This window comes from Taudactylus pleione, unplaced genomic scaffold (assembly GCF_031769625.1).
Source record: "Taudactylus pleione unplaced genomic scaffold, aTauple2 ptg000066l, whole genome shotgun sequence".
Lineage (NCBI taxonomy): Eukaryota > Metazoa > Chordata > Amphibia > Anura > Myobatrachidae > Taudactylus > Taudactylus pleione.
The window spans coordinates 27,601,066-27,625,401 of record NW_028284468.1 but is presented as its reverse complement, the minus strand read 5'-3'; the positions used below and the strand labels follow the sequence as shown (position 1 = coordinate 27,625,401).

Below are 24,336 nucleotides of genomic sequence, written 5' to 3'. Positions count from 1 at the left end.
TACACTTGTACACCTGCACATTCTCTAATCAGTCATGTGGCAGCAACTTAAGCCATGCTTAAAAGGTTCCACTGTTGTTAAGCCTAAACATCAGTTTGGGGAAGTAATATGATCTGTAAGTGCCTGGCACCAGTATCCTGACAGTCGGCATCCCGAATGGTAAGTATCGGGGGTGCACGGGGAGGGTAGCGTTAGGTAGCGGGGATAGGTTTAGGCATTAGTGGGTGGGTTAGTGTGCGGGGAGGGGGAGGATAGGTTTAGGCACTAGGGGGGAGGCTAGGATTAGGCACCAAGGAGAAGGTCTTAGGTTTAGGCACTAGGAAGGGGGGGGAGGGGTTAGGTTTAGGCACCGGGGAGGCAGGGTTAGTGTAGGGAAAAAAATCTTACCTTGCGTTCCAATGGGTGTCGGTATTCTGGCTGTCGGGTTGCCGCTGTCGGTATTCTGAACAGCGGGCATCCCAACAGCCGGGATATCATACCCAACCCGGCAGAAGAACACTTCTGAAAGTACAGCGCATTGAATCTTTTAGTGGATGGGCTAAAGCAGCAGACAGACACACCAGGTTCCACACCTGGCAGCTAAGAACAGGTAACTGATACTACAGTAGCACAGGCTCACCAAAGCCGGACAGTTGAAGATTGCAAAAACTATGCTTGCTGTAACAAATCGCGATTCCTGCTGCAGCATGCAAGTGGTAGGGGTAATCATTCCATGGTTCCATCTTGCTGTGTGTCAACAATACTGGCTGGTGAAGGTTGTATAATAGTATGGGGAATGTATTCATGGCACACATTAGGCCCGATTATACCAACTGTTCACCATTTAAATGACAGAGCCTACCCAAGTAGACCATGTCTATCCATCATCTAATAGCTACTTCCAACAGGATAATGAACAATGGGGTCCTATGCTCTGGAGAGTGATAAAGTGGAGATAGATAAAGTACCAACCAATCAAGTTCCTAACTGCCATGCCACAGGCTGTTTGAAAAGTGACAGTTAGGAGCTGATTGATTGGCACTTTATCTATCTCCACGGCTTAGTACAGACCCCCATGTCGCAAAGCACATGCTATATCAAACTGGTTCCACTAACATGACATTGAGTTAAGTGTACTCCTCAGTCACCAGATATCAATCAAATAAAGCACCTTTGGAATGTGTTGGGATGGGTGATAGGCAGCATGAATGTGCAAACAATAAATCTGCAGCAACTGTGTGACGAGCTCATTGCAAAATGGGTCAGAATCTCTAAGGAATTATTGATTCAATGGAATGTGGGGAGGAAGTTTGAGAAAGTGACTAAATAACATTGTCCTTACCCATAGTGCGTCCATGAAAACCACCCATAAATGACAAAATGCTGTAATCTGGACAACCTGGGTACTGAACAGAAAAAAAAAAATATCAACTTTGACTTGTTTTAGTGAGCCCAGATAACATGACTCTCTCTAAATGTGGAAACAACTCAAGGGGAAGCCTGGCCAACCCTGTGACTCTCCAGCTGTTGTGAAACTACAAGTCCCAACATACCCTGCCACAGTTTTAGCTTTGATTAATAGCAAAACAGTGACAATGCATGCTGGGACTTGTAGTTTCACAACAGCTGGAAAGCCACAAGTTGGCCAGGCCTGTTTTAGGGTATTAAGGGCCTCATTTAGAGGTAACAGCAAATCCTTCTGGGAGGTGGGGCAAATTTAAAATGTGTGGACAGAAGTAGATTGGTTTTGCCTTTAAACTAATTGCCACTTTACATCCAGTGGCTCTCTCTCCGGAATAGCACTGGCGCCCCGCTAAATCACATGCTATTACATTTGGCCCTAGGACTGCAATCTGAAGAAGAGATACAAAAAAATGTGTAATAGGCATTTACATAAGCTCACACAAAATGTATTCCACAATAAACGAAAAAACAAAACAAAAAAAACGACTGCGTCAATTGTACTTAATTTAAACTATAAGTAATAACTGTAATAAAGCTAACATTTAATCATAGTGACAGCAGGTATTTTCTTTAATGAATATACCTGGTTCACCATGCAGGTCTCCAACTCTTCTTTTGTAGCACCATGGTGGCCTCTCTCTTTGTTCTGAAATACAGTTAATATTATATTGAAAATCAGCAAAATGGTGGCATGTGCTTTACATACAAGAGGAGAGCCATTGTGGTGATCCAATCAGAATAGGAAACTCAGCTTGCTTGTAGAAGAATATGTATATTTCACAAATGTCTTGTTTAAAATAGCCTAGAGAAGTATTCAGATGTATGTAATGTGAGAATACATTGCAAAACAAGACTCTGTAGTGGAAGATAAACCGGTCTGAAATTCCCCCAGAAACTATTCAGAACGCTGTTACTACTCAATGTCACATTTCTATGAAAGTCTAATTAATATCACAGTCACAGACTTCGATCAATAAATACTTTTCCATTTACTATTAGCCATCTTAACCTGTTACATGCAATGCTATTTACAAAAATATAGTTATAGCTATTTAACAAGTACACTCCAATATAATGCTCTTTATTAAAGATAGTACTGCGTTCTACAGGCTGAAATAAGAGATTACAATACAGTTACCCACCTCGTTTGACAGATTGATAGGTTGCACTCTCACCTGGATACCAGAGAAATCCCTGGTAAGTCCCTAGTTTACCCTTCTGCTCCACGGGAGGTTTCTGTCCTCCCTGAGCTCGCCTTAGGACACCTGCATTACGGTTTGACAGGTGTACCGTCCCAGTCAAACTCCCCACTGTGCATTGTAGTCAGTGGTGAGATGGGCCAGAGGACCTGGCCGGATCCCTACTAAACAATTTGTGCCAGGCTCTGGCAGTCCTAGTAGCACTTTATATTACCTAAATGGTCTATGCATCCGCATTATCGATTAAAACAGCATTGATGTTATGAAAGTCCTGTAGGTCCAACACTGTGATTGCAAGTGATGCTGCACAGTATGCCATGACCTGTGCTATCAGTAACCATATACTTCTATGGGAGCCACTATAGTAGGAGACTACCAGTAGTAGAAAAAAAAAAAAGAGGGGACAGAGGCAAAACAAAACCTGGAGGAAAGAGGCAAAACAAAACCTGGAGGAAAGAGGCAAAACAAAACCTGGGGGAAAGAGGCAAAACAAAACCTGGGGGAAAGAGGCAAAACAAAACCTGGGGGAAAGAGGCAAAACAAAACCTGGGGGAAAGAGGCAAAACAAAACCTGGGGGACAGAGGCAAAACAAAACCTGGGGGACAGAGGCAAAACAAAACCTGGGGGACAGAGGCAAAACAAAACCTGGGAGACAGAGGCAAAACGGAACGAGGGGACAGAGGCAAAACGGAACGAGGGGACAGAGGCAAAACGGAACGAGGGGACAGAGGCAAAACGCAACCTGGAGGAAAGAGGGGACAGAGGCAAAACGGAAAGAGGGGACAGAGGCAAAACGGAAAGAGGGGACAAAGGCAAAACGGAAAGAGGGGACAGAGGCAAAACGGAAAGAGGGGACAGAGGCAAAACGGAAAGAGGGGACAGAGGCAAAACGGAACGAGGGGACAGAGGCAAAACGGAACGAGGGGACAGAGGCAAAACGGAAAGAGGGGACAGAGGCAAAACGGAAAGAGGCAAAACAAAACCTGGAGGAAAGAGGGGACAGAGGCAAAACAAAACCTGGAGGAAAGAGGGGACAGAGGCAAAACAAAACCTGGAGGAAAGAGGGGACAGAGGCAAAACAAAACCTGGAGGAAAGAGGGGACAGAGGCAAAACAAAACCTGGAGGAAAGAGGCAAAACGGAAAGAGGGGACAGAAGCAAAAAACAGATTAAAAAAAAAAACCAGAAAAATGGAGGAAGAGAGAGGGAGAAAGATGTTAAATGTACTTTTTTCTAGGTAAGTGAATGTTCAATATTTTAATATATTAATTTTTAGTGTTGAAGCTAGACTTTCAGTTGCAGAATATTTAAAAACATAAAATATAAATATATATATATATTTATTTATTTAAGGGAAACTTATTTAAATGAATAAAGGTCCTCATTCAGAGCCGTACGCTCTGAGCAGAGCGCACGCTCTGAATGAGGGCCGGGCTCCATTTTCATGGAGCGTCCTCCTGGACGCTCGTATAGCTGTGGGTCACCACCCACAGGCTATACGAGCGTGCTTTGTGATGGCCGCGATGGTCGAGACCATCGAGACCATCGAAATTGCGAGCCGGAGCCTGCGGTTGAGGTTTTCAACCGCAAGCTCCGGAGTGATTTTGGCTCTATCAGAGCCAAAATCACTCCCACTGACATCACTAGTGATGTCAGTGGGCCGGCTTCTGACGGGAGGCGTTCCCGTGGGAACGCCCCCGTCAGGGAGGCACGCCCCCGGCACGCCCACCAAAGGGGGCGTGCTGTAAATCAACATTGACAGCACGCCCCCTTTGATCGGACACAACGAGCGAAGGACTTTCCTTCGCTCGTCGCGTCTGGCGCATGCGCACGACGGAGCTCCCTCCGTCGTGCGCATGCTCAGTGCATAACATCGACCCACTTGCGAGCGGACAGCCGCTCGCGAGTGGGTCTGAATCAGGCCCAAAGTCTTTTGGTACACAGACTCCACGGCAGCTCATCAGTGCCATGACACTTCTTCCAATGGAACCATTGTTTTCAGTCTTACGCATGAGTTAATCTTGACATGAGCCAGTAAGTGGGATATATAAAAACAGTGGCTGAAGTGGAAGCGGCGTGGTACTGCTGAGCTACAGTGGCACCCATATAATTCCAGTTTGCTTCTTTACATTTTTTTATTGATTTATAAAAAAATGATGTAAACAGTGTGGCATTAGAAAATGTTTTTAGAGGAACAAAGCATTTGTAACGCTAATGTCCTTACAACAATACCTAAAGATGGGATTAACAGAATAGGAAGAGTCGCCTCAAAATGTTTCATCCTCTTCTGGCTGCCTCCCCCACTCCGGCAGTTTAATCGCATCACCCACCTGCACTGTACTGTATTATGCCCTGATTTATGACATTATGCAGTAAGGATGTGGCCATTAGGGGGTGATTCAACATAAACTGTGGGTCTCAGTTGTACATTATGCGGATATTTTCGCATTTGAGCGATGTGTTATGGTGCATACACACGGTCAGATTTTTCTTCAGATCTGAACGATAACGATTTAAAAAATTGTTCAATCGTTCATATCTGAAGGAAAATCTGACATGTCTGAACGATGAAAGATGCGCGTTCCCGATGGTCAGATAACAATATCTGACATCTGATGTGTTTGCAGTCAGATTTGGGTGATTCCATAAATTTTTATGCAGTCAAAAATCGTTCATAGTTCAAATCGTTGGTCAAATCGTTCATCAAATCGTTCAGATTGTTCAATCGTTCATCTGACAAATCTGACCGTATGCTCCATTACAATTGCACATACACAAAACACCAAGGAAAGTCTTACTGCAAATGTGCGAGCTGAAGTTTGAGACAGTATTCGCAAAGTATCCGTAATTGCAACTTCCTGAGAAGGTCACTGCGATCCATGGGCATTCCATGGGTGGAGTAGGGGTGGTGGTAAAAAATTAGCGCAAAAAGGTCAGTCCTTTGACGTGTTATGGGAGTTCCCATGGTGTGTATGCGATCGCAGTTGAATTCCCAATAGCAGAACCACAGTCTCAGCAGATATATTTAGAGATAGATCTGCATGGCCCAGGACTCACGCAAGGAGTCTATGTGCGCCGATGTTGCGTCTATGATGGTGTATTCTCAATACCCGGCGGATCTACTCACAATGCAGATAAGGAAAGTGGGTGTAGCAGCATTTGCTCAGCCCGTTGCACACTAGTTCAGGCAGGGAGTCTGCTGGCAGGCATTTGCATATTTTTGCACATAGGTTGCGTGAAAAATTGCAGCTGCGAATGTAACCACATTGAAATAACTAGAACTAGCTTCAGCGCTATTAGGTACTATTTATTTCTATGGACCTTATATTAATAGGACTCAATTGTGAAAGCTGCATCAATACTAAAACAATATAAAACAACAATTGACTGCGCTTATTTACTATATGATTATTAGGAGATGGCAGAAAAAAATTCAGTCAGAACTCGATCTTAAAAATATACACATTTAATTGTTATATCCAAATTATTTCTCCAATAACTTTCCACTTAAAAATTGCAACATACAATTTAATTACTTTTTTTTAAAAGCCCCCACGGAGGTTGGAGGGGCGAAACGCGTAAAAAGTGCCACGATCATATGTGACAGCCCAGTGTTGAGCGGTGGCATTGTCTACCTTGGGAGAGGGACTCCATTTACTTGCACTGGACTTAAAGAACTGGAATCTATTGGAATTTATGCTGAAAAATCAGTCCAGATAATTAACATAACCAGTGACTTTTTTTCTGTGAATTAGTATTTCTTTTGTATAATGGGCTGGCAGGATATGTGCATATATAATTGCTTCAATATTACCTACAGTACAAAGGAACAAGTGATTGCTGATTTTAATTATATTCTTATTCTACCTAGTAGACAATAGATATAGGTACGTAGTTAAAAATTGTAACAAACAGTAATTACTTGTAAGTGGAAAAAGTTATTTGGAGAAATAATGTTGAATATATAATACAATTAAATGTGTATATTTTTAAGATCGAGTTCTGATTTTTTTCTGCCATCTCATAATAATCATATAGTAAATAAGCGCATGGTCAATTGTTGTTGCGAATGTAACCACGTAAAATTCTGAATCAGGCCCGGTATCATTACGTCTCTTGGCAGAGTATGAAAATATGTTCTTAGCTCAGTCTTGAGCTTCTACAGGTACATTCCCCTGTGGGGAGGTTACGTTAGAGAAACTAAAGTAAATAATTAGCTTTCACTTACTCTGTACCACATAAATATTAATTTAAATGCATTTTCATTAGAGCAGGATCCACAGGACATTGTAATTATTTGCTTCAAACCTTTTGGCCCAATCTATGAAGAAGAAAAAATAACACATTAGTGAGTAACCAACTCAAGGTCAAGCAGATTTTTCATTTATTGTCAATATTTGATATATTAGGCTAGGTTAGATTGGGCAATTTGTTAGTAATGTGCATTTTCACCCAGACAACAGAAATTCTGTAGAGTGTTTTATGGATGACAGATCAGCTAATGTATTTACAGATAACAAGGACTCCTCCAGTTTCTCTGTGAAATTCTCCGGAGGCAGGATGCCAAGAGCTGGTCTGTTGATAAACGTGCTCTGAAATGAGAAGAAATGAAGTGTCGTAAATAGAGATGACAGCGTCAATATGTCATTCCCATCAGATTTCCATCACCTGTATACAACCTATTTTGTTCTACATTCAAAGATAGCCTTCTGGCTATGCCATTGATATTGTAACACTGTTCTGCAAGAAATGCACCACATTTCCTAAAACATACATCCCAACTTTGGTGCGCTGGAAATCCTGATAGGGGTTATGACCAACTCCTTTTGAAGGGTCAGGCTGCTCCTTAAACCCCGTGGCACGACTCATGCAGTGCTGCAGCACAGCTGACCGGGATGGGACTACAGGACAAAGGCCCTCATTCAGAGGCGGTCACTAGGGAGCGATCGATCGTATCATAACAGAGCGAGAAAATGCAAATCAAGCGCAAACTCGCAGCACACATCGTAGGCGAGGAAACTCCCATCACAATGAAAACACACCTGCCGAGTCTCGTAAAGGGGTGAGCGAGGACTACAGTCGCAGAAATTTGTCAGTCGCTGGCGCCAAGCTATGTGACCATCGTGGTTTTTTGGCAGAGTCCAGTTTTCACATCTGCACTTTCGATGGTTCTTTTGCCTATTTCGATGCGGATGCAAGCAGCGTGCAATCACTTTGGTTTTTTTTGTCTATTCTTCTAATGTAAATTTTGCATGTGTTTTTTGAGGTTTGGATTAAGAAATCTGGCTATGGGCTTTATTAATTTAAAAAAAACAAATGCTGGGATGTGCAGTACCACAAACCTAAAAAAATCTATAAAAAAAAAAAAAATCTACAAAAACATGTATTTAGCATTTGAACCAAAAAAAGGGAATTATGATTATTAAATGTATTTTAAATGGTTTTGCAAACAAATGTAATATAAATATCACATACCGAGACCAATCAAATATAATGTCCTTTTAAAAAGAAAAAAAAGCCAATTAACGCAACCACTTTGATAATATACATTGCAATGACAAACACCTGTTACTTTGTTAATTGACTCCAGACATCGGCAGAAACCATCGCCGGCAGTCGCAGTGCTTGAGGTAGACCCTGGGCTCACTCAAGTACTACGAGAAGTAGCATCTTAAAGGCTGCGGTATGACGTGTGTGATGACCCGCTCAGTAATTTATGTACGCCTTTAAATCTCTCTTTTTAAGACAGACACGCCTGCGTTCGCTGCTCCACGCCCCCGATCACATGCACCTTCCCCTGTTACCACCCACAAACGGAACTATCTGTCAATCAGAGCTACGACCAAGTAGTGACTGACGACAGACTCCATATAGCTCGCAAGAACTGGCTTGCGCACGCGCAATGCCGACTACACGCATGCGCACATGACAAAAAAAAATCAAAAATCGCTCGTTGCGATCGCTCGTGCCCTAGCGACCGCCTCTGAATGAAGTCCAAAGTTCTCAAACAGGACTGTACAACCTAAATTGGGGCAGCTGGAAAATAATTTTTTGTGGATCATCCTCACACCCCTTCCCCTAAACAATTACACTTTCCCAACACAGTGCTCTATACATACACATGCTGTAACCAATAGCAACAAGTCAGATATTTTCTTTCAGTTTCTGAACGGCACTCGATAAATGCAATCTGATTGACATCTGTGCTATAGTTAGCAGCACATTTTTGCACACTGAACTGGTTGATTAAATAAGCGCCATTGTGTGATTTATTAAACCCAGCATACAGCTGTGCCCTCATACATCTAGCCTCCTTGCACGTTAAACAGCCCTTCTAGTCGCGCCATGCCATGACCCTGTAGCGCTAATCGTCTTTTCGCGCAACTTTTTACCTTCAAATGCATCTCATATGGACAGCGATGAGAATAGGACGCACAAGCAGCTCCTGGGGAATAAAATTATATGCAGCATGCCTATATTCTCTGCTCAACTGGGGGTCTATCCGCATAGATGTACAAATAAGACGCAATTGAAGGTAAAACGTTCACCGCTACCGATTCACAAAGCTCTCACGCGTTATGTGTAACGCGATTGTAGCGCACGGAGGATAGATGTATGTTGACAACTGTAGAAACAGCGGCAGATTACAGTATGTACATAGTCAAGTGCCTCAGAATTTTATTTGAAATGTGAAGTTGCATTTCTAATCATCATAGTGAATGACGGTGGTTCCCAAACTGGGTGCCGTGGGGAAATTGCAGGGGTGCCATGGGTTGGTGGTCCAGGATCAAATCAAATTATTTATGGTCCATGTGATTGGCAGCCAACAGCACTGGTTTTGCCCATCATAAAATATGGCATACAGAAGAACCGACACCACACAACTGAACCCAAGGATGATAGGTAAGCACAAATAATGTAATAATTTTTGCTGAATTTTTTAAGAAGAAGCTTATGGCTTGGGGGTGCCATGAAAAAAAATATGATACTCTAGGGTGCCGTGATTCAAGAAAGTTTGGGTACAACTGACTTATGAGACTGTGTATGTATAAAGTTTAATGCAAATTAATAAATATTTATCTAAATTTCTCGTAGTTACAGACCTGGCATCTGCCAAGTAAACCTAGGCTGCCCACGTCCACCAGTTTCCAGCTCACTCTCCGCCCTTCTCCAGACCCATTATTATACTAATCCCTCCTCTGTTCCCGGACATCTTAATGTGCACAGTGTGCAGTGATAGACGAGGGCCAGCCAAGAGCAGGCTATGTTAAAATGCAATAAATCTTTATTAATTACTCTTGTTAAAATGTTGTGCTCGGTATATGGGCGAAATATTGATTAAAATCCAAAAGTAATATCGATAGTAAGAATGTGTTAGTAAATATTCAGAAAAGTGCTATTAAAAATTCCAATCACTGCTGGTCATCCGATATCTATTTCAAAGGATACAGACTAGTTATCCTCCTGTAGAATTTAAAGTGATTGAGTGTTTAACTCAATCTTGAATCTACAATGATAACTAGTCCTAGTTTTTATATCAGGTGGTTAACTTTGTAACACTGACACAGTAGATACTTTGTTTGTTGTGATATTTCTCATTCATTAACAGTACTAACATGGTTTCAGTATCTCAGGTATCACTGCTTGGCTAATTTTGTTACATTTATGACAGAGTTATGATAACAGTATCTTATATGCCAGACCTTTGGGTTTTAGATACAAATGTTGCAAACATAATTATAGTATCTTCATTTATGTTGTATAAATATACAATTGTTGCAAGCATGTGTTCAGTGTCTTCATTTTTAATATGATTTATTATTTATGTGTTTAGCATTCAGAAGGGAGTGGATTGTAAAGCACTTCTAACCCCGTGGCTTTAACTTTAATCACCGCTAATGGTGCATTCCTTCTACTATACCACCAGGAGCAGACTTATAATGGTAGTATCCTATATCTGTAGTATATTATAATGTCGCATTGATCTGCATTTTAATAGACAGCAGTTATACGGCACTCATAATCCCGCGGCTGTCGTTTACATTGCTGCTATTTGTGCCTTCTTCCCACACTCTCAGGAGTATAAACCAGTTATTGTTAAATTCACATGTAAATTGTTTATCAATAGATCTGCATATGATAGTGCAGTGACCAGCGCTTGTAGGAAACGCTGACGAACGTTTCGCCTGTGGGCTACTTTGTCAAGGTAGCTCTATGTAATGTTCTTCCTCACACAAGTCTATAACCAAGTGTAAGTTCATACTCCTATCTCTTCCCTGTCTGACCTACATAAATGGCCTATAACTAGTATTTATAGTACAGTGATCACAGAGCAGATCTCAGGACTAAAACATTATTACATACTGAAACTTACGGGCATTAAACTTGCAGTAAAACATACCTATTGAATAGAGAAATCAATAACAATATTTTCAGAAGTTTAATTATTGAAGTGCATATATAAATGACTGTAATATAAATCACTGCAAAGTCATCAAATACTGTTTTCACCCATTAGCCAAGTTAGAGATTTTTTTAATACCTAGTTGTACCCTATCTGTACCCTATCTGTAATACATTTGAATATAAATACATATACATAAGTTTTATATAGAATATTAATTTGCATCTCCGACACTTCAGCGCACATCCTTCACAAAATGTAATGTAATGGTATGAATAAATATGTAGATATAAATTATTTGTAGATGTATTTGGAGGAAATTCTCTTGCACTTACCAAATTTTGTGGCTGTTGTAAAACTTTTATAAGGGCCGGATGGTTATAACCTGAAATAAAACAATATAATATTTTACAAGGAGGACAGAAATTACAGCCAAACAAGTCATAGTGAGTTCCCACTGCGCGTGCCATGCATGTATGCGCCAGGAAATAAGAGGATCAGGAAAGGGGGCTAAGAATAACATGAGGGAAGGGGGCAGAGACATGAGGGGCCGACATCTGATCTTCAGTGCACCACAGGGATCAGTATTGGGCCCAGTCTCCCTAAATCTCTTTCTTCGGCACCTTGTGGTTGGCCTAGAATGTAAGAGCTGATGCCAGTAAGGCATGTATGGATAGTAACAGAGTAGGATTGTGACAAACTACAGAATAAAACGTGATAAACTGGTAATCTGGGCCATGACATTTTATGTAGGTGAATGTCATGTTATTTACCTAAGCCGAAGTAATCGCTAAGCTACTTACATATAAGTAAAAGTAACTAACTTAGGACCTGACTCAGTCATAGTCGGTAATGTAGCCGCGTTCACAGCCACTCTCGCAATAATGGTCGCAGGGAATATGTCAATCAGGCAGAGGCGTAGAAGAGGCTGTGTGTGATCACACATTCACAGATTCCCGATAATCGTGAATCTGCATTCATCATTGCACTTGTGTGCAAAGCTGAATTAGCCGACTAATTCATACTTCCTAACTATTCCTGATTGTCAGGAAGACTCCATGAAATAGTAACAATCTCCCTGACTCCCTGGAGTGTCTAGTAATCTCCCTGATTGTACCTTACCCCTATTATGAAGCTGTTATATTTAAAAAAAAACAGAGATATGTACTTTCAAATGGGATAATTAGTATAATTTCCCTGCATTGGTTATAAGGCACAATGATCCCTATGGCTACATGCATTTTATGAAAAATTTCAGGAGTTTATTTACTAAGCTGTGTTAGGAGATAAAGTGAACGGTGATAAGGTACCAGCCAATCAGCTCCTAACTGCTATGTCACAGGCTGTGTTTGAAAAATGGCAGTTAGGAGCTGATTGGTTGGTACCTTAATAGAGCCCTCAGTGTGTTTCATCAACACATAGATCTTACTAACTGCCTTCAGGCTCGATTACATTTCAATTTTATGACATGCCTATCAGATGTAGCAGTACACATTCACTTTACCTCCGCGCTCATATGTGCTGCTTTCACAATCTACCTGAAAAGCTTTTTCAAAAGTAGGCAACCATGACCTAATTGGATTGACCCCTACATATCAGATTGGCAATTTTGGGTCCAGAGAAGCATTTGTTTCCACCTGAGACATAAAAAATACAGGCAAACCGGGGAGTTTTGTGCCTCTGGATAAACCAAATTGGAGAGATGTATCAAGCCTCAGAGAGAAATCAAGTGGATAAGTTACCCAAAGCAACCAATCAGGTTCTGTCATTTCAAAACCTGTGCTAGATAAATGACAGAAGCTGATTGGTTGCTTTGTGCACCTTCTACACTTTCTCTCTCTCCAATGCTTGATACATTTCCCCCAGTATGAGAAAGTTCCATGTGATGCACTTGTTTCTTTCCCAACCTTTACTGATGAGGAAACAGGGAAAAACAAAACAGGAGTCGCACAGAAGATACCGTACACAAATAGGACAATAGGAAAGAAAAAGGTCAGGTAATTGGAGATCATGTAAATGTGTGGTAAGCAATAATGCTCATAAATCATTCTGCTAAGGAGCAGATAAGGACAGTAGTGTAGCAACACAACAGAGAACTAGTGCACTGGATCAGATTTCAGCCATTTGCCAGAGATCATCATGAACATATGGAAACACATTTGTAATTACTATACACAAGAAATAAATAGTTTTCTTCTCGTAAACCTATCTGTATATGATTCACTTCACTGACAGAGACACTCAGAATGCATTTTAAGAATAGGTAATAACCCCCAAATGCAGCATTTTTAAAGCCTAAAGATAAGAATATTATTTCTCTAGTGATAAAAAAATTATAACAACAATACCGCTAATCAAGTAAAGGGGCCATTCGCAGATTCTGAACAAAAAATTATCGGAATCTGTGAATAAAGTTGTCCAACATGTTGGATTTCGCCAATGAATTGGGCCCGATAGTGTATGGTAACAATCAGCCATTTTGCAGACAGTTACTAGTAAAATGATGAACCTTTGGCGATTGGCGTACTCTGGTGAAAATTGCTTGTACATATCAGCAATATATGGGCGCATATTGGTTGATTGGAGAATCGTTAACGCAAGGGAGAAATAGAGAATCAGTGAATCCTTTTTTCGGATTGCTGATGTATGGGCCCCAAGCATGTGCGAACTGGCCAACCAGCTGGTTAAGTAAATATTTTTGGGGAAGTTGGAAATTGTTGGATGACTCAAAATATAAAATTACCAGAAAATCAACATAAAACCGTCAATTGTAAATACAAGTCATCCTAATTGCGTCCCGATTTCATGTTCTGAATACAAATTGAGAAATGTTATAAATGTTAAGCTTACAAACGGACACCACAAATGTTGGAGACAATCACAGAACAATAAAAGTGGTTATTACAGGCGAGATAGCAGCAACCACAACTATCTTGCCAGTCATACTGGTAAAAAAACAATCAAGACAGATAGCCCATTCTCCCACCTATAAAAGGTCTGTGCTATTCAACATTGGGAATGGTCCTCTTGGGGTAAGGGGGGTCCGAACTAAAAAGTGTGGTCCCATCTACCTAGGAGAGCCACCCCAATTCTGAATTGGGCCCTTCCTGGTACCCCTGGGCTGTGCTTAGCAGGGTAATAACAAATAACTTGTAATAAAGTTACAATAGCGGGTGTTTGTAACAAAATTATAATAACTGTTGGAAGTTTACAGTAACTGGTGGACATAAGAAAAATAATTTTCTATAATGAAATGGTTTACTCAACGTACTTCCCTGCAGTACTTTGATCCAGAGTAATCTTTATAAGGAAAAAAAAAGATGGAATAGACCAATCACACTGAAGACCCAACGAGTTGAAGAAAGGTAAGCCCGTCTACTAAAAAGGCAGCCAGCCAATTAGGAGCGGTCTCTTACCCAGATAGTATTATGCTTTCTTTTGTTTTTATCATTGGTCAAAATGAATGCTCAAGCCTGGGCTAGAGATCACACTCATATCCCCAAAGACTGGCCTGACAAAATGGTAATTTATGTTTTTCCACACTCGTCCAGTATCGCTGGGCAGCTTAGAATCACTTGGCATCACTTAGGTTCCCTGGGCCGGGATGTACAATACTAAAGGCGAAAATGAGTTACCCAATAGAAACCTAAGGGCTTCTTATTGGGACGCTCCCTGTTGGGAGGGATCTGATTGGATCCTTCCCATCACCCCCTCGGCCTTCTGCGCATACGCATGATGCCAGAGGGACTTCTGGGTGTTAAACCCGGAAGTCCCTCTGTGCAGAGCCTTCGCAAAGGACAGCTCTTATTGGTAGAGCGGTCCTTTGTGATATTCTTGGTACAGATCGCGTAATGAACCGCATTATGCACCCGAAGACAGGGGGGATGAACCGCATTGCGTATGCGATGCTTAGTACATCTCACCCCTGGTGATATATAGATTTTTTTCATCAAGTGATTTTTATTTAGTTTTCAAACACATAAACCAAAGCAAACTAGAAAAGTGAATACCAAGTGACAACATGGAGCAAGGCAGATGTACATAATACAATACAGCAGAACTAGTAAGGAAATCATATAGAACAAAAAATGTACAGTGTAGCGTTTTGCAGTCCGTGCACTGGCAGTGACTTACCATGGGAGCACTGTCTGCTAATCACACACAGGACAGGCAATCCCAGGGGGAGGTGTTTACTCTTCCCTAGGACTGCCGACCTGTACTGATTAGCAGAGAGAGCATTCAGTGGGAACCCGGGCCAGTCTTTCCATCTGTCATCCCGCTTCTAGAGGCCGCAGACTATGCAGTCCCTACAAGCCGATGCTTCTGCGCATGAGCCGGTCTGCTAGTGTATGTGCGCATTCCCTGATCCCGGACCTGGCAGGCGTTGCGACACAAACAAAATGCTGAACATCCAGACTGCAGCACACAGGCAGCCCCACTCATCAAGAAGAGTAGGAGCCAGTAAAGCCACAGCCATTGATTGAGACATCATCATGAAAGTCTGAGTAGAACAGCGAAAGATGGGTCAAGGAAGGAATTGAAAAACAGTAAGCACAGACTCACAGCAACAGTTCCAAATCGCATGGGATTTGTGCTTGTGTATAAGTATCATTTATAATTAGCCGTGTCATTAACAAGTGCTTTCCATGCTGCAAAGCTAGGGTGCCCTGGCATAAGACCTCACAGTAATGACCTTTGTCAGTATTCACAGGTTTAGCACATATATGTATATTCATTCTATTATAGGTTTCCCTCAAGTGAAATTCCAAAAAAGAAAATTTTGGGGTCCGTTCCCAAAAACATGTACCAGAAGGTACTATTACCAGCACCACATTCAGAAGTCAGAGTTGTTGTGCCGGAGACTCATCTTACAGAGACTTCATGTGTGATAGACTTTATGGGCAATATGGGAACCAATATCATCTAGACACGGTGGGCCTAATTCACAGATGGACGCTAATTCGGCCGTGACTGTCTTTTTATGCAGCGCGTCTGCGTTTGTATGCCAATACCGCAGGTGATGGGATTCGTGCAGACACACCCACCAGCTGCATCGCTAATACACTGCTTTGCGTTAAAAGTTGCACCATCAGACGTACATCGGTCGCACCATGGTTGCTCAGAATGTCCGTAGATCAGCTAATTGCGAAAAAGACGTAGCCGCTGGCCGCGATACGTTCGCGTCTAACTAGCCACCCCAGGAACGCCCGCTAAAATTGTCTCTATCTGCTTCCAAATTCATTCTGCATCTGCGATAACCATCGGGATGCAGGCGCAATGAGACTTGGACGCATGCGCAGTACAAAAAGCATCTGACAACTGCGCCAACATTGGCACTGCGTTCACCTCTGAATCAGGCCCTGTAACTTTAAAGGGGAACAATCCTTCATGTAAATAATGAGAAATAAGATTGGAATATAGGGCCAGATTCCGATCTGGACGCAAAATCAATGTTTTACGCAGAATGAGCGATTGTCCACCATTGTGCATGCCTATTAGCTGCACTCCCCATGTGCAGCAATTGAATTACAATTTCGGTCAGAAAGAGGATTTACTCGCAAAGTGATTGACAAGTAGTCAGTGTTTGGGGACGGTAACGGGGGGAGGTGGATACAGAAACGCAGGCGTGTTGGGTCCGTTTAAACACTGTTTTCTGGGAGTCCATAAAATTAGCCGCTACTGTAATGTTTGTATTGTGCAGTACTGTAATCTGTAAAAAGTGACATACAGTACGGGGGACTTGTGTCATTACATGTTTATGTTGCATGAAAAAAGGAAAAAAACTGTACAAATCCACAAGTCACATGGCCTTAAACTGCGCAGAGCACTCACAATACTAAGATTGAGGTCACAGAGTAAAGAGTAAAGAGGAGCAATTACTCATATGTCAGATTCTTTGTCACATACTGGATGTAATTACAGCTTACAGGTGAGCCACAACAGGACCACTAAACTAAAAATATATGTTGATCCAACAGGCAAAGACATTCACAAATGTAAAATGTTCATATAAATGTACAAGAGATAGAATATCCAATATGCTATGTAACCTTGCTAAAGGACCACAAAACCATTAAGGTAAATAAGATTACTCATTGTTACAATTTGAAGGCAGCTGTAATAAAAAGCATTAACTACCCACTCTATTAAGGTGGGTACACATCTAACCGATATATCTGCAGGCTGTGCAGAACATAAGTTCTGCATACAGGCTGCCCGATTTGTCATGACAAACGACACAACTAGGCGGCATTTACAGTACATGTGCCCACCCAGTTGAGCTGTCAATCGCCACTGGCCTGTGCAGCAAGTGTACGGCGGTCGGCTGACCACCCGTACACACAACATGATGCACCAATATACCTGCAGATATATTGAGCATCGGCTGTGCAGCACAACCGACGCTATATGTCGGTGAACAACGTCATTCACAGACATATCGCTGGTACACACTGGCCAACGCACACACAATATATATGCCATTCAACTGAATGGCCGATATGTCGGCCAGTGTGTACCCAGTATTAGAGACAGCTGAATCTCCACCCAGATCTTTAGGACAATGTCTTAATGGAATCTGATAAAGATCAAAAAGCTGAGAAGGGATGTAGCCATTAGGTCGACAATAACAATGTAGACACCACAATGTTGACAGTTATGATGTTGACATTGTTAAAAATGTTGACAAGCAACAAGTATACATTCTCAGAATGTCGACGTGTGAAATTACATTAGGGCTACGGAGGGTTAGGACTGGTATAATCACCAGAACGCCACTCCATCACATGACTCTGCCGGAACTGACAGTCACATGACCGCCAGGACCCAGAAGACGCCACTGCAGCAGTCAGGAGCAGGTATGTCACCGCTGGGCCATGAGGACGAAATGCACTGCAGCCGTCTGGAGCAGGTAAGTCACCACTGGGCCACGTCTGCGGAATGCGCTGCAGCCGTCGGGAGCAGGTAAGTCACTGCTGGGCCATGAGGACGAAATGTGCTGCAGCCGTCGGGAGCAGGTAAATCACTGCTGGGCCACGAGGACAAAATGTCGACAATCTAACATGCCAACATCTGATCAGTGTCTACATGATGAATTTGCACATGGTCAATGTCGACATTATGACCATTTTGACACCCGACAGAGTGCAGTCATATGAGTTGCTGTGACATCAATGTCCTTGAGTAAAAATCAATCACTCCACACAGAGCTTGGCAGACTTGCTTTGCTGAAATGCACGGTCACTCTGTGTACTTTCTATTAGAGAAGCAACCTCTCTACCATAATAGGAGCCTGCTGAATAGATGTGAAAGGGAGCATAATAGATGTGTTTAGTTAAATATAAACAATACAATTATTTCATACATAATTTGCAACCTTGACATGTATTGTACATGCTTACCTACTTTCTCAGAACATCAGAGTCTCCTCAATGCAGTTAGCTGCCACCCAAGGGCACCCGAGGTGGCTTGATGATGCAATTCACACTGAATCGCATCACGGGGTCCTGCCCCACAGTTTTACAATGCCATGATGATACAATTCCTGTATCCAGGTCTGTATACCCACCACCCGGTTGCCCCTGACAGGAGGGGTAAGCCTAGATGTTGCCAAATGCAGTATGGATATAACAGGCCAGCCTGGAAATCATGTGGCTCTTCATGTGTTTTGAAACTACAAGCCCCAGAATGCTCTGTCAGCTAACAGGACATGCTGGAAATTGTAGTGTTACAAAACATGGAGAGCCTGGGGTTGTCCATGTATACCAGTGTCTATTATGTCTTAAAGCTTCAACCTACCTAATTTCCAGTAGGTGTCCTGTTATCTGGGTTGGGTACAGGATGCTGGCGGTCGGCATCCCGACAGGGTTAGGACACCGACACCTGCTTGAAAAGTGATATATCTATAGTGCATCGCCGGGTGTGTACAGCAGATCAGACTGTGAACTACGTCGTTCACAGACATATCCGATCTGCTGTGCAGCACAGCAGATGGCCAAAATATCTGAAAGATATATTGGTCATTTGCTGGTGTGTATCGGCGACCCGCCAATCACTTGTATACATACTGCAGGGACCCTGTGGTGATTGACAGCTCAACTTGGCTGGCGATTTAAGTGCCCACCAATTGGAGCTGTCAAGCCCAGCACATCGGGCAGACGATTGGTAAGTGTGACCCGTTGACTTAGTGTGTACCCAGCTTTACAGTGTAGGTTAATCAGTGTGGGACTGTAGCGCCAGCCAGGGTTCAGCACTAAGGCATCAGATCACTCACCACTGTACAGTAAGCGAGGAATGTAAAGGTCAGGAGACAGAACCAACAAAACCCTCTGAGACAAGATGACGATTGGCAGCTGTGGGTTGGTGCCATTGACAGTAATGGTGCTTCTGTGGGATATGGAGACACCATCCACTGCCTGAGAGTGTGAGAGGAGAATGAGGAAAAGGATGAGACTGTCTAGCTGAGGGAGCTGGGATACTGCGGATGTGCATAAACTTTTGTAGGATAAAGATTGTACCCTTATCCATGATAAAATCTCCCACATCTGCATTTATTGGGTAGCAACAGTAATAATAATAAATTATACCAGCATAAAAATCTACAGTAGGACACAGGACTTGCTAATACAATTCAGCTCCTCTACACCTAATGACTGCCAACATTTGGGAATGTACTAATAGCCCCATTTGCTAGAGGTTGGTTTTAGCTCTGGCCACATAAAAAGCAATATGGCTAAAATTATATATTTTCTAAAAAGGCGGGTATAACATGGTAAAACACACCTAAAAAAACTCTGAATATCACCTACCAATGGGAATGGATGATATTTGGGAGTAAAGATCCAGCATTCGGTTGCCATCCGCATCAACTAGGTAATTTCCGCGGCTTTCTTCATAATTGCAAAAAAAGTTCACAGCATCCGCATTCTGGGGGTTACATAACAAATGTAATAAGTTATCACATTGTACCCACTCTACACACATTGCACATTGAGTAACAAGTAAACCTGTGTCTTTACCATAATTGTTGAAAAAGTAAAAGAAAGGCGCTGTCAGCGGCACCCCAGATTGTGATTAGAAATCAAAAGGTATGGTATGAATGTACACTATTTATATAATATTACCAGTAATATAATTCATTATTTAAATGTAATTAGAGATTATCACTTTTAATGGCTGCCGCTAACAAACCAGGTAGTCATCTGGCTAAATACAAATATACCAACTAGAAAAAAGCAGCACTTTAGGATGTAAATATATTAAATCATATATTATAGATCTATATATTAGCTTAACACCATATGAGGCAGATATATATTACACATTAGAAAACACTAATAGAGCCATGTGATTGTTTCAAAGTAAAAAATATTTATTCTAGTATTTATTCTTCAATACTCTAAATAATTAGCATCATAGTAAAATATAGTACATTAAAATGGAATAACAATATGTTCTAATGGGAACACTTGTGTTATGGAGAATGTTCTTCACCATATAGTTGCTAAAATCTCATGATTGTTCCTTTTTTACTGCTTTTGTATAGAATAGGCAAATGGCCACAGTGTGGCAATAGGTATAATTACCGGTGTCCATAGAGTCCAATCTGGGATTTATTCCACAGCGATGAGTGTGGTTAACTGCAGCTTAGTGCAAGATGAACAATGTCCATAGAATCCAATGTTGTATGAAGGATTTCACAGCAATAGGTAAAACTAGCTGCAGCTTAGTGCAGATAGAGCTGAGAGGAGCAATCCCACAAAGAAGAAGGCGGACTAATAGAGGACTGGTAGTAGACAGTTCAAAGGTCCCAGGATAATGTATCCCATTGGAGTGCAGTTTGAACAAGAGTCCAAATATAACATAAATCTAATGTGTTTCCTTGTCAATAGACAGCTTCCTCAGAGGCAATGGAACATCCAGTAAAAAAGGAACAATCATGATATTTTAGCAACTATATGGTGAAGAATATTTTTCATAACACAAGTGCTTCTATTTTAACATTGTTATTACATGTACTATATTTTACTATCATTCTAATTATTTAAACTATTGAAGTGTCCCAATAAAACTTAACTATTTTTTTTACACAAGTACATGTATGAAAGTGATTAGCTTTAAATGATAAAGTAAGGAATGAAAAAAAGGGTAAGAGTTTGTATGTGCCAATTATTCAGCGATTTTGCTGCTGAATATAAATCAGTGAAACTAATTATACTTTATGACCATTCATTTAAACTGTATTGTATTAATCAGAGAGAGAGAGGAGACCTCAGATCTGCCTGAATTTGATGCGTCATATTCAAACACCTGACTGTTTTTATTACATTGGTAAAAATGCATCTAGAATGTGCTTTACCATAAGACTCTTAGGGGTATATTTATTAAAGTGAGAGTTTTTAGAAGTGGAGAAGTTGCCCATAGCAACCAATCAGATTCTACTTAGCATTTATTTAGAACATTCTAGACGATAATAGCTAGAATCTGATTGGTTGCTATGGGCAACATCTCCACTTCTAAAAACTCTCACTTTAGTAAAAATGACTCCAAGGGGTAGATTCAGTAACCAGTGTGTTTTCAATGTCACCAGCCATCAACAGCTTTGACATATGGATTTAAAACCCAATGGAAATAAATGCTAAGCAAGCATTTATTACCATGTACGTTTTAAATCTATTTATCAACGCCGCTGATGATTGGTGGCGTAGCCAACCTGCTCCTTTGTAAATCCACCACTTAGTCTTAGTGCTAAGTAACCAACCTAAAATGCTTGAAATAAAATGGTAAAAAATACTAAATAACTAGTACTGTTATAACACTAAATAACTCAGGTTTGTGCTTACAGTCATGTACTTGGCTTCTTACCTGGATGCTACCCAGCTGTTTAATCAACTCCTAAAAAGATTTAAAAAAAAATAATTAAAATATATATCAATTTATATATATTACACACACCTGTTTGAATTAGGATACACAATCATATACAGAGAACATACTGTAAGAAAAGGGACAAGCCTCATGTTAAATAGAAAATGTTTACATTACTCATGACTCAGTTATTTAATGCTCATTTAAATTGGTTACAGTTAACTTTGTAGACTAGAACTCCATGTGACCTTATATTGCCCAGTCTATAAAAGCTATACATTCTTCCCTTTGTGTGGCAAGCACTAGAGAAGCTTTTCCTATTGAATTTATTAATCAGGATGGATCTGGAATTGGAGCTGAAAGCTTAAAACTACGAGAGTTTAGGTCTAGAAGCTGTAGAGTAATTTACAGATATAGGAGCTGACAAGGTTGTAGCTAGCGTTCCGGCCCCAACCCTCTGAGCGTGACGTCATGATGTTGCGCATAGAGGTGGAGCCCCGCTGGCACCCGGGACTCCAGTAGCAGTGCACGGAGAGTCTTCAAGACTCTCCGAGCAGCAAAAAGGACAGGGTGCCTGACTGTAGCGTCCACTGCTGCACTGATTCTGGCTGCAGAGTGCCGCGGTGCAGCAGCAGTGCCACCCTCAGTGCCTCTGCGCTCTGTGTGGCGGCACCGGTCACCTACAACCACTATCGCTACTGCAGAACCACTCTGAGTGTCCAAGGGATGCTCCGCCCGGCACCCTGCGGAGATGCCCGGAGCATCCTCAGCTCTACTTACCAGAGCTGGCGGCCCCCTAGGTGTGACAACATGACATCACATGTTAAGGGGAGGGGCAGGCACAGGGCAGCAGTGTCTACATGTGCAAAGTCACAAACTCGTTACAGTTATTCACTTACTCTTGACCTTGGTCCGGGGACTTCTGTCTTCATTAATGGACTATCATACTCAAAATCAACATTCTTTTTGGCTGCAGCTTGGCTGATGTATCTGCAAACTGAGCATTACAAATAATCAATTAATTCCCATTCAATATAATAAGCAAAGTCCTGTAAAAGTAATATGAAAAGTACACTGCTTTAATTTATAAAAATGCAGATAGCTCTTTTTTATTTAGCCACTCTGAACAATATGTAGAATTTTATTTGGCTTTTACAAATCCCAAATTCCAGCCAAATATTTTAAAGATAATAGAAAACCAGTTGGATGTGCTGTATGAATAAGTTAATATAAAACATATAAAAGATAATAGAAAACCAGTTGGCTGTATGAACAAGTTAATAGAAAACATAATAGAAAACCAGTTGGCTGTATGAACAAGTTAATATAAAACATATACAAGATAATATAAAACCAGTTGGTTGTACAAGTTAATATAAAACATATAAAAGATAATAGAAATCCAGTTGGCTGTATGAACAAGTTAATATAAAACATATAAAAGGTAATCTAAAACAAGTTTCATGTATGAACTTTGTATTATATACAGATACATATGAAACCCAAAACACAGTTTTAAGGTTTTGTTGTGCTTGAAGACAAAAAAGGACCCCCTAGCCATCCATTAAAATAACCTCAAATATTTATCATTTCAAACACATTGGCAAAATCAGGAGTGGGCAGATGATCAACCTCCATTTTATTTTTTTATACTTTATTTTTAGTTTAATTTTTCTTTTAAGTCAGCAGGAGGAGAAGGTCATGGGTAGGTTTTTGCGTGTACAGTATATGTGTGTTGAGAAGAACATTTATAGTAGTTTAAAAATCATATTGTTTCGAATTTTGGAAAGTATAGTAGGATGCTGTAATGTGTTCAGTCCATCAACCAACTTGTATGCGGACCACACACCTGCACCAGTGATCGAGCTCCCCCTTCTGAACCCGCTGCTCAATGTTGTACTTGCTCCACCACTGTGCCTGCTCTTTTTAACAGCAGGCATGCAGCATTTCCGGATTCAATTGTAAGCTTGCAGCCATGTTACTGCTGATGTCAGGGGCAGAAATTTTTAATCAGGGCTACTATGTAAATCTAGCTCAGTGCAAGAGTTACGTCTTTATGCCTCTTGAGTTCCCAGTGGTGGTTTTCTGTGTTTTTATCAGTATTTTTGGCTTACTCTTGATCTTGATTTTGTCTCCTGATTCTGTACATCACCAGTCATTTCTGGCTGTGACCTCGGCTTGATTTGCACTCTCCTTACAGCTTATCCCAGCATTCTCAGCTTATCAGCTCTACTACTGTATGCAGACATGCCTGCCTGACATCAGTAGCCACTTCAAGAGGCATATGGTAGGTCTGCAAAATGCTGATCTACTGCAGTGAAGCCCAAAAGTCCATTGGTGGGGAGGGGTCACTTGTGGGGGTCATGGGGGCTGGACTCAGCTCCTCGGCCAGCATTTATTTTGTCTAGCAATATAAATCAACTA

The 24,336-nt window shown here is 41.3% G+C and overlaps 1 protein-coding gene across 2 annotated transcripts in view; it reads right to left on the bottom strand.

Annotated features, from left to right (window-relative positions):
- Positions 1–24,336, bottom strand: part of ABAT (4-aminobutyrate aminotransferase) — a 160,263-nt gene that overhangs the window by 22,617 nt on the left and 113,310 nt on the right. The window contains exons 3-10 of one of the 2 annotated variants that reach the window (XM_088466747.1): positions 22,812–22,909; positions 21,910–21,939; positions 19,854–19,971; positions 11,382–11,431; positions 7,154–7,234; positions 6,871–6,963; positions 2,027–2,089; positions 1,322–1,385 (exon numbers count right to left, since the gene is read on the bottom strand). In XM_088466747.1, coding sequence (XP_088322873.1) covers positions 1,322–1,385; positions 2,027–2,089; positions 6,871–6,963; positions 7,154–7,234; positions 11,382–11,431; positions 19,854–19,971; positions 21,910–21,939; positions 22,812–22,909 — 597 coding nt within the window. The remainder of the gene's footprint in view (positions 1–1,321; positions 1,386–2,026; positions 2,090–6,870; positions 6,964–7,153; positions 7,235–11,381; positions 11,432–19,853; positions 19,972–21,909; positions 21,940–22,811; positions 22,910–24,336) is intronic. The other variant, XM_088466748.1, reaches the window with a different exon arrangement.